At 40.5% G+C, this 12,041-nt stretch overlaps 1 protein-coding gene across 2 annotated transcripts in view; it reads right to left on the reverse strand.

The window, feature by feature from the left end:
• LOC140200362 (slit homolog 3 protein-like) overlaps positions 1 to 12,041 on the reverse strand; it is a 669,401-nt gene that overhangs the window by 165,622 nt on the left and 491,738 nt on the right. For both annotated transcript variants that reach the window (XM_072263584.1, XM_072263583.1), the window contains one exon: positions 5,119 to 5,190. In XM_072263584.1, coding sequence (XP_072119685.1) covers positions 5,119 to 5,190 — 72 coding nt within the window. The remainder of the gene's footprint in view (positions 1 to 5,118; positions 5,191 to 12,041) is intronic.

Here is a 12,041-nt window from a genome sequence, read left to right on the forward strand (position 1 = left end):
CTGCCTCTAAGGATCTACTCCAATGAAGTGTCCACCACTGATGTAAAACTCATTGGTCTGTAATTCCCAGGATTATCTCTATTATTTTACTTGAACAAAGTAACGACATTTGCAATTCTCCAATCTTTTGGTACTGCTTCTGTGGCTAGTGAGGACATGAAGATTATTGCCAAAGGCACAGTAATCTTATCCCTCACCTTGGTTATATTCGGTCCTGCCCCAGAGACTTATCTAGCCAATGTTTTTCAAATCTTCCAGCACATCATCTTTCTTAAGATCAACATGTTCCAGCATATTAGTCCATTCTACACTGTGCTCACATTTGCCAAGCTCCCTCTCACTGCTGAACACAGAAGGAAATTATCCATTAAGGACCTTTCCTGCCTCCACTGACTCCAGGCATCTACTATTCCCGATCAGTCATTCCCTCACTCTAATTCTCCTCGTGTTCTTCACATACATGTAGAATGCCTTGGGATTTTCCTTAATCCTACTTACCATGGCCTTCTCCTGTCCCCTTCTAGCTCTCCTGTCCCTTCTTAAGTAGTTTCTTGATTAAATTATAACTCTCCAGAGTCCTGTTTAATCCTTGCTTCCTAACCCTTAAGTATTCTTCTTTCTCCCTTTTGACTAGATGTTCCACATCTCTGGTTCCTCCACCCTATCACCCTTTCCCTGCCTCAATGGGACAAACCTATCTAGAACCTGTCTAGAGCAAGTGCTCCCTAAACAACCTTTACACTTCTGTTGTGCATTTCCCTCAGTACATCTGTAGCCAATTTAAACTCCTAACTTTCTGCTTAATAGCATCATAATGTGCTCTCTCCCAATTAAATTCTTCTCCATACACTCTGCTCCTATCCCAGTCCAAGGCTATGGTAAAGGTTACGGAAAAGGATATTTATAGAAAAGAAAACCAGCAGAACAAATTCAAAATTCTGCAGATCCAACTTCTGGATGTCCTATACTTCTATTTAAATCTGTTCATTGATTTTCTGAATGAAATAGTGAAAATACATAATGTCATTTCTAATCGTAAAATCAATGTTAATTATTGGAAGAGCGTTGTATTCGGCATAGAACATTATACTCTCAAAACAACAGGTAGTGATTTCCAATCTCAAATTTATCAGTCTAGTACATTTATTTAGTATCTGGAAGTCTTTGGAAAAATGGTGTATTGTAGATTTGTTTTGCAGATATTACTGTGGAGATCACTTGTATTAAATTCCACAGGTTGTTTTACTGGAATTGCTCACCATTCTAAAATAATGGTTGATGCCTCAGTTAATGGTGAAGTCACTCAGCAAATATTGACTGTGCTCGTTATTCAATGTGAATATTGTAGTTAAAACAATATCCACACTTCACTGCTGATAATGAACAATAATAATGGCTGGGGCAAATACACTGGTGTAGAGTTGTTTCCAAACAGAAACAACAAACGATTTGGGTCATTTCATCAAAGTTCCTGCAGACCACCAGTTACATCCAACAGCTGAGAAATATCCTTCCAAATATTTGATCGTAATGTGCTAACCTCAGAAACAATGAGCTTATCATTAGTACAATTTTATTGAAGTTTCAACTTTTCCATGCACAGTAGTCTACCCTGTTCTACTCTAACTAATTATTCAGTCATGGGTATGATTCCTTAGTTAGCCACTGCTGCACTGAGGGAACTAGTATTCTGTATGTAGAGTAATTGACTATCTTCTACTAAGTGTTATGTGTGTTGGTTGGAAATCTATACTTCTCAATGCTTCAGTAAAGCAGCCAGGATAATCAAGCCCCCCCCCCCCCCCGATCCCAGACAAACAATAACATCCCCCATCCTGGCTATTCTCTCTTCTCCCCTCTCCCATCAGGCAGAAGATACAAAAGCTTGAAAGCAGTTGCCATTGGGCTCAAAGACAACTTCTACCCAGCTGTTATCAGACTATTGAATGGTTTCCTAATACAACAAGGCAAACTTTTGACCTCTCAAACTTCCTCATTATACACTTACACCTTATTGTTTACCTGCACTGCACCTCCCCTGTAGCTGATGCACATTATTCTGCATTCTGATATTATTTTACCTTGTCGTTCCTCAATCCACTGTGTAATAATTTCATTTGTGGGAACAGTATGCAAGACAAATTTTTCACTGTGCCAATAATAAACCAATTCCAATTGAAATGGCAGTGGACTCTTCTGACTGTGGACGTTATTTTATTTCCACCACCCCACGTGTTACATCCAGAATCTGTCCCAAATTCCTAAGTAGGAGGTGAAGTGGACAGCAAGATCACTCCAGTAAAGCCAATGAGTGGAATCTGGAAATACAAGGGACAGCAGATGCTGGAATCTGGAGCAAAAGGAAAACAGAACACTAGAGGAACTTAGCAGGTCAACCAGCATCTGTGGAGTCAAAAGGATGGTCAACATTTCAGGTCACGACCTGGCAAAAACTCCACTGGCATTTTGTTTTGGTTTCACTGGAAGCTGGGGTTATCCTTTAGAGCTAGTAAGGATCATCGGACTCTTTAATGTGTCTTCCATTCTACAACTCAGGAGGAATATATGGAAGGCTTTGAGACTATGGTTGATCATTCTGCCAACAAGAAAATAAAACAATCTCAGATGGTTAAAGAAATAGATTGAGAATTTTTTTTAAAAAAGCATTTAGAAGAGGAAAGTCAGATGAAACCAGGACCATCAGGAAGTGAACGAATGAGAACAGACCACTGGAAAAACAGAGAAAAAAGAAACAGCCGAACAAGTTGGCAGCAGGAGAGATAGTTAGAGAATAAACAAGATGAGAAGAGCAGACATGGACAGGAACCTCACCAACATGATGAGTTCTCACTGTAATCAAGTTTTGACCATTCTATCTGTTAGACATTGCATTGTGGACTGGAGCCAACCTCCAAGTGACATCTCCACCTCGTAGGTTTAATTTGCTTGCCGGTCTGGTTAGTCAGTCACTAACAATACCCTGCAGACCTGATTGACTTGTCAGGTCACAGAATCACAGAGGTATGCAGAATGGAAACAGCCCACCAAGTCCAAATCAATCTTCAAGCATACTAACCTCACTTTATCTAATTTGAGCTCTCAAATCATTTTCTTTATAAGGCAGCAGCTTTAACATCAAGCAGGTACATTCCCTTTACTCATGAGTAAAGCCACCGCTAATTAGTCAAATGGTAGACATGAATTTGAACTCTCACACAATAGATAATAGATGCAAGAAAGGAATTCATTAAACCTAGAATCTAGAATGTGCACAGATTGGAAGGCAGCAAATACTGTAAAAACAACACACACAAAATGTTGGAGGAACTCAGCAGGCCAGGCAGCATCTATGGAAAAAAGTAAACAGTCAATTTTTCAGGCCGAGGCCCTTCATCAGGACAAGAGTAGACGTTGATTGTTTACTCTTTTCCATAGATGCTGCCTGGCCTGCTGCGTTCCTCCAGCACCTTGGATTTGCTCATGTTTGTGGTTGAAGTACTGTACAAGCTCAGTATAAACGAAGGGAGAGAAACCAAGGAACTGCAGATCAGTTACCCTGATATCAGTAGTAGGGAAAAGTACTAGAATCTCTTATCAAGGTTGTTGAGACAGGGCATTTAAAAATGCTAGGATTGGGGTAGAAATGATATTGATTGTTGGAAATGAAATCATGTTTGGCAAAACCTGTTGGAATTTCATAAGGTTGTAACAAGCAGAATGAGAGGGAACTAGTTAAAGTGGTGAGTTTAGTCTTTGGTAAGGTGTCACACAAGATTAATGAACAGAGTTAGAGTGCCCTGTATTGGGTATAGTACATACATCAACATGGGTTAAGGGTGGATTGATGGACTAAAAAACAGACAGAAGGAAATGTAAGTTACCTGGGTTGGGAGGTTGAAACAGGGATTGGACTTGCACCAGTTGTTTGGATTATGACTGAATTGATGAGGAAACCACGTGTAATTACCAGGATTTGTTGATGATAAAGGCCAGTATGGATACGAGGAGGATGCAGAGAGACATAGACAGGTTAAGGGAATAGGAAGATGGAGGGTGAATATAATGGGAAAATGCTAAGCCATTTATATTGATAGAAATACATAGTAAAGTTGACTACACTCATGCAGTTGATTTCGAGAGGCTGTGGGCTCTTTTACATGAATCACTGAGAATTACCACGTAGGTAAAGCAAGCATTAGGAAGACAAAACAGTATGCTGGCTTCATTGCAGGAACAGTTTAGTAGAAGAATAAAGACTTCCTACCACAATTACATTGGATCCATACACAATATGCCAAGAGACTACAACTGGGATGAAGTAAGATGGGGTTAGTCCTATGAGAAACAATGGAGCAGTCTGGGACAATCTTACATTTAGAAGAAAGAAAGGTGATATAATGGAAATGAACAGTTAGTACAGCGTTTCTATAAAATATATGCAGAAATGCCATTTCTCCTTGCTAGAAACAGGTAGTGATCGGCCATTCAGGACTGAGATAAGGAGAGATTCCTTCACCCACATGGCAACGATCTTTGAAACACTGTACCTAAGAGAGGATTGTGCAGGCTTGGTCACTGATTATATTTAGGACAGAGATCAATATATTTTTGGATATTATGGAAATCAAGAAATATGGGCCATGCTAGAAAATGATGCTGAGGTAAAAGATCAGCCATGGTCTTATTGATCAGTGGAACAGATACTGCTATTTCTTATAACACGTCTGACATGGAAAGGGTCATAACTAATAAGGCATTTCGATCGTTACATTAATTCAATTCAGATGAAGACTCCTACTCTCTGATGAAACTCCTTTCCTTAAAGACATGTTAGTTTGACCCAACTTGTAACGTTCTTGGACGTTTACCATTGAACTCATGAAAAGCTATGTGGGGGGAAAGCTACTAGGCAAACTTAAAATGAATAGATGGCCATGGGTAACCCTAGGTAATTTCTAAAGTAAGTGCATGTTCGGCACAGCATTGTGGGCCGAAGGGTCTGTATTGTGCTGTAGGTTTTCTATGTTTCTATGAATTAATTTCTAGTGTCTTTGTGGTGATTCTTCTGTTAATGAACGACTCTGCAGCCCTGATTTCAATAAGCCCTTGTTTACTTACATGCGCTTGAGCTTCTTGTATTGAGTGAATGCTCCGGCTCCCACAGTCTTGATCAAATTTTGTTCCAGGCGTCTGCATTTTTAAAAAATAAATATAATGAATGTGATTTAAGCAACAAAATCAAAGCATACTGATATACTGTGTCTGTAGTATCTGAGTCAAAATTATTATTAACAATTTGGCTAGGCCATGCGATGGGATTATAATAAGAACTGGAATTCTATTCAAAACAAGGTTGGGCAGTGGAAACCTGATTGGATGAGGACTAACCAATCAGAAGGGATGGATGATGGGGGTATAAATACAACTGGACTAACATGCCTTGGCATCATCACTGATGAAGATGGCAGAGTTTGTCATTGAAACATCGGTTAAAATTGATACCTGTACCCAGCTGGAAACCCGAGAAGAGTTCATTTGAGATCATAGTAACTTCATAATATGGTCTGGAAAGGGAGGAAACCTTAAGGTGAAGGCACATTAGATCTGAGAATTGAATTTACTTCGCATTATTCTGAATACTGTTCTCTTTGCACTCTGCTCCATCTGTGTTGACCAGAATTCTCTCCTCCACATTCTGTGTAGTCTGCTGTCAATCCCTCGGTGTGATTTTTTTTTATTCCACCACTTTTGAATTGGGTGTCTCAAGAGATGTTGCAAATATAAAGCAGACATTTGAAGTGAGCTGTAGTCAGCTGGTAAGCGCAGAAAATCAATTCCAAACCAGCAGCAGATCTTGAGCAGTTCTCCAGCACCTCTCTTCACCTTCGCACCCACACACCTTACAACAGACTGGAACCCAGCTAGACTGGAATTAAACATTATTTGTTCACTATGCTCTAGACTGACAATGATCTCTGTGTTAACCATGACGACAGTTGGCATCTTTAAGAAAGAGTGCACCAGTGAATAGAGCACATCTCATTGGTGTCACAAGCCTGATCTTGATCAACCAAGTAAGACAATCTTACATTCGTCTCATTGAGCATTACATTACCAAGTATACTTCCTCACAAAAACCTAACCCTTCTTTACATGCTGCTTGCTGATTTAGCAGTGAAATAGGGATTAATTCTTCCTCTTCTCACCTTTCGCTCACTCTCTAAATAGCTTTATTCTGCTTGGCATAATTTCCCTCTACACAAAGCAGTTTTACAGTGAGGAGGTTAAATGCACACATTAGCACTCCTTTGGGCTTTTGTCACATCAGTTGATGAACTACTCAGAGAAGGCCAGGAGAAAATCTTGAAATTAATGTTTTCTGTTTGAGTTGTGAAGGTAATTTCGGAATCCTGTTTTTACAGTGAGTTAGATGACAGAGGCCATTACTCTCTCTCGCGCGCATTTGCTTTAGTTAATCTGTAAATAAGTTTGTGAGTGGCATGTATGGTTTTTGGTGAAAGATGTGGATGAAGAACATGCATGGGGTTACTGAATTCCTGTTTTATTTGTTTATTCACTGAGATACAGGGCGGAATAGGCTCTTCTGGCCCTTCGAACCACACCAGCCACCAACCCCCAATTTAGTCCTAACCTAATCACAGGACAATTTACAATGGCCAATTAACCTACCAATTAGTACATTTTTGGACTGTGGGAGGAAACCAGAGCACCCAGAGGAAACCCACACAGTCACGGGGAAAACGTACAAACTCCTTATGGGCACCAGCGGGAATTGAACCTGGGTCACTGGTACTCTAAAGCATTGTGCTAACCACTACGCTACCATTTTAAGTTCAGGGTTTGACTTCAGATAAAGTGCCATGAATGACAAGAATTCAGTAATCCATTCAATGCAGAAAAGACACTGTGACAGGTGAGTTGCTGATGAGGTAGCAATAGTATTTCTCATATTGTGCTGCTGCTCACATATGAAACATTTCACTCAACATCAGCAAAACCAAAAAGCTGATAGAGATGGTGAGGGTCAATAGCTTTAAATTCCTTGGTGGTAACATGTCAGAGGCTCTGTCTTGGGACCAGCACATCAGTGTCATCACAAAGAAGGCACCACAACACCTCTACTCTCTGAGAAGTTTGCATAGAGTCAGCATGTTCCTAAAATCTTTGACAAACTTCTGTAGATGTACAGCACAGAGTATCTGAAGTGGTTGCATCACAGCCTGGTGTGGAAAACTAATGCTCAGGAATGGAAAAGGCTGCAGAAAGTGATGATTACAGCCCAGTCTATCACAGACAAAGCACTCCCCACTGCTGAGTGCATTTACACGATGCACTGCCACAAGAAAGCAGCATCCATCATTAAAGACCTCAAAGTTATGTCTTCTTCTCTCTACTATCATTGAGCAGGAGGAATAGAACCCTCCGGTTGCACATCATCAAGTTCAGGAACAGTTATTACCTTACAATCATCATACCTAAGGCGTGGATAACTTCAATCACCACAACTCTGAACTGATTCTACGACTTACAGACTCACTTTCAAAGACTCTTTACAACTCATGTTCCCAGCATTATATTTTATTTACACAGTTTGTCCTCTTCCGTGCACTGATTGTCAGTCTTTGTCTGTTTATGGGTAGTTTTTCATAACTTCTATTGGATTTTTCTTTTCCATTTAAATGCCTGCAAGAAAATAAATCTCAAGGTTGTACTTTGATAATCTATTTATTTTCAACTTTGACAGACCAATGTTAACCACATCGCCCACTCTTTCCTATGTGTTACCCCACACTCGCTGAAGGTTTATAAATGCAAGGGACACAACGCTTGACCGATACATAGGGTGAATCATGTTTTTACAGCAGTGATATCTAACTTTCTCCTGCACAAAGAGGGGTGGATCATTTGTATGTTATATCAGGCCTCTGTAGTGGGTTATGTACATGGACATTTGTGACAATGGAATGAACTCTAGGTTTCTCTTATCTTTATATGCTTTTTGAAAATGTAATGTGTAAATGGAAAGCTTTGGCTGTCGGGCAGGAGCGTCAATAAACATTTACAATTTAACAGCTTACATCACCAGGTTGTCCACTTCCTGAACAGCTAACATGGACTTTGCACTAAATCGAACTGCTGGCTGTGACACAGCAGGTATTCCAGAGTTCCAACAATGATCTTCTTAATGGGCCACCATAGCATCTCGACCCACTGTTTGACCTGCTGAGTTTCTCCAGCAGATTGTCTGTTACTCCACATGCCAACACCCTTTGTCTGAGTTCCCTGCTTGTTGGTCTGAGGTGACCTGTGTCAGCAAAACCAGCAACAACATCCCAAAAGAAACAGTTTGCAAAATAAAAAAAAAACTATTAATCACAGTTCACTTCTACCCGAGGCTGCAATTTTGTATTCAAGTGGATTTGAACTAAATTTGAATGAGCTAAGTTGACTTGAAATGTTAACCAGCATTTAACTCAGTAATCAGAATCAGGTTTATCATCACCAGCATGTGTCATGAAATTTAGCAGCAGCAGTTCAATGCAATACATAACATAGAAGAAAAAAGCAAAATAAAATAGCAATAACAATAAATAAGTAAATCAATTACAGTATACATATATTGAATAGATTAAAATTCTTGCAAAAAACCCAGAAGTATATTAAAAAAGAGAGCATAACAGAGAAGGAGTACATGGAAGAGGGTTGACTGGTCAAAAGCAAAGAAAGACAAACAGGAGGAAATCTGCAGATGCTGGAAATCCAAGGAACACACACAAAATGCTGGAGGAACTCAGCAGGTCAAGCAGCATCTAGGAAATTGAGTAAGCAGTCGATGTTTTGAGCCAAACACCTTCATCAGGTCTTGGCCCAAAATGTTGACTGTTTACTCTTTTCCAAGGAAAAATAAGAATCAGCTTCAGATAAATTAATCAGTATAGCGTTCAGCTTCTCATGAAGGATGAGCTCTAACCTGATTTGATTAGTCTTTGCAAACTATCCAAAGTTCATGTAAAATTTGTAAAGACCCGGCATGCTTTGGAAGCTGAATCATCACAGGTAACATGATGGAAGTAAAATAAACAAAATTATTTAGCACACTATATTCTTACAGTTGAAGAAATATACCACAAATACAGAGGAAGTGTGCATATGATTATGTCACACTTTTGAAAAGCATCCAGCAGCTGTATGTAAAAAGACAATAACAGTATCCAGATTTACGAGCACGATTGCCATTGTCCTCCGAGCAGCCAGCAGACATACATGATATAGGAAATCACTGTACACTTTGGGTGTGCAGCCCCTGGCTTCCCGTATGATAGTCTCACTAGGACTCCTTTTTGGATTCTTTTCAATTATTTCATATTTTTCCATTGAGTCATATTTGCAGGACTCCTTGTGAGGAATTAATGCAGTGGGATGGATAGTCACTGGCAGCTCGCAAGCAGATGAGTTCCTTAGTGCGGAAGCATTCTTCCTGAGCTTTATGCAAATATAATGGGAACCAACTGTCATCAATGTCACAGAACAAGGCAGCTCAATTCAAATGCTTAATATCATTGGAAGCAGAATGATTCCTCCAACTTTCAGAAGGGATGGGACTTATTAGCAAAATTAAGTAATTCTATCAACGGCACTTCAGGAAATGCAATATAATAACTGTAACCAATTTTCCACTGAGGCGTCAAGTTCCTTTGTATTCTAAGGTCAGCATGTGCTTGAAGGATATTGTAAGGGTGAAGAAAAGATTTGCCAGGATTGAGAAGGTGCAGAGGAGGTTCACCAGGATGTTGACTAGATTGGAAGCTGAGTGGTGACTTGACTGAAGCAGATGAAACAATGAGAGGCATAGACAAGATAGATAATCAGAGCATTTTTCCCACAGTGGGAATGTCAAATGCAAGAAGGCAGAGGTATAAGGGTGACAGGTGAAAAGTTTAAATGAGATTTACCAGGCATGTATTGGAGACTTGGTCTCACCAGGTGATCTTCCTCAGAGAACGTAAGTGATGCTGCTGCAGTTGGTCAAGCTGGCGTAAGTGTCTCCAATATGGGCACCATGTCTCACATCCGTATAACAAGGTTGATATGATAACGGCCCTGTATACCTTGCACCTGGTGGCCAACCTGATGTTCTGTGGCCATCTCTATCTTTCAGCTGACCAAAGGCAAAGCAGGCTTTTCTGGTTCTTGACTCAATCTCTACATCCAGAGAAGCTGAGGATGTTATCATGCTGCCCAGTTAGCAAAATTTGTTGACAGCATTGAGATGAGTGTCATCAATGAGGACAGTTGGTTCTTCATAGCTTGAGCCAGGATCCGGTTTGCCAGCAGTTTCAACCTTGGTGATGTCAGCCCAACTGCGCTGGGCAGGACATGTTGTCAGAATGCCTGAAGAAAGACTGCCCAAGGACATCTTGTACGGCCAACTGTCCAGTGGTACCCGAAAATGAGGAGGCCAGTGACTACGATACAAGGATGTTCTGCACAGGAGCCTCAAGAAAGCTGACATTGCCCCATCAACGTGGGAGGATCTGGCTCAAGATCGCTCACAGTGGAAGGACGCCATCAGAAAAGGTGTGGATGCTGCTGAGAACAAGCTCAGTGAGGCAACAGAGGAAAGGCACAGGAAGCGCCACAACAGAGCTTCTGCCCCTGCTGCCCCTCCAGGCCTCACCTGCCAAGTATGTGGCAAGCAGTGCCTGTCAAGGATCGGCCTGTACAGCCACTCCAGGATGCACATATCAAACCCCACTGACTGACTGAAAGGAACTATCATCATCCTGTGGGATGAATAGCCAGAAGAAGAAGAAGAAGACTAGGCATGTTTTTCTTGACATAAGAGTAGTCGGTGGCTGGATCATTCTGCAGGGTAAGTGATAGAAGAAGGTATGATAACACTTAAGAGGCCTTTAGGGGTATATATGATCAGGCAGAGAACAGAGGGATATACTCCATATGCAAACAGATTGGATTAGTTTACATTAGCATTGTAGTCAGCACAGATATGGTGAACAAAAGTGTCTGTTCTCATGCTGTTCTACAGGATGTTCTAAATCTCAGGAGGAATAGATCAGATTTTCAGTAATTAGGAATGTATGGAAATACTAATATCCAGGAGACTCCAGTGTACAAAATGTCAATCACAGAATTAAATTTGTTTGACTGGACATGTTTTAAAAGTCAGGGGTCTTTTTGAGGTGGGGGAGACTTTGCTTATCCTGGGACACAACCTTATTTAGCAACTAACCCTGGAAAATGGGAATATAGGGCTACCCTACACAATTTTGCTCGTTGTGAAGGGCTGTCCACAAGTCCTTGCTGAAATAAATTGAGCTGGTGGAGTTTCACATTTTCTGAATCCATTTAGAGAACAAAAACTTTGCCTCAGTATATTTGATCTGATTGTAAACAGAAAAATAAACAAGAATAGTTCTTGAAGCAAAGCATTGACTGGACCCTATGTGGAAAACCATTCAGTGCAATTGATGAATAGAACCCAACAGCAATATTTAATAATCATCTATCGAACTGCATCATCCCACATTGAAATGATGCAGTGGGAGCAGGGGTATAAATATTGACAATATTGGCCATTATACTAGCTGGAGAGTGCTATCCAGGAGTGACAGGCAACATGCATACTTGCTCAACACACATCAAAGTTGCTGGTGAACGCAGCAACTCCAGTTAGACCTGACGAAGGGTCTCGGCCTAAAACGTCGACTACACCTCTTCCTAGAGATGCTGCCTGGCCTGCTGTGTTCACCAGCAACTTTGATGTGCATTGCTTGAATTTCCAGCATCTGCAGAATTCCTGTTGTTTGCATACTTCGCCTATTTCTTTTCTTTACTTTTTAGTCCTGAAGCCTTTAAAGTTCAAAGTTTTTAGTTGGATATGGCTTGGCTTGGTTTCAAATAGATCAAAGTAAATAGATTCACCAAATGAATTGTAAATAAAACACAACAAACCATATCGATGTTTGCAGTCTTCATTCAATGGCAGCTCTGTCAAACTA

This window comes from Mobula birostris, chromosome 7 (genome assembly GCF_030028105.1).
Source record: "Mobula birostris isolate sMobBir1 chromosome 7, sMobBir1.hap1, whole genome shotgun sequence".
NCBI classification, from domain to species: Eukaryota; Metazoa; Chordata; class Chondrichthyes; order Myliobatiformes; family Myliobatidae; genus Mobula; species Mobula birostris.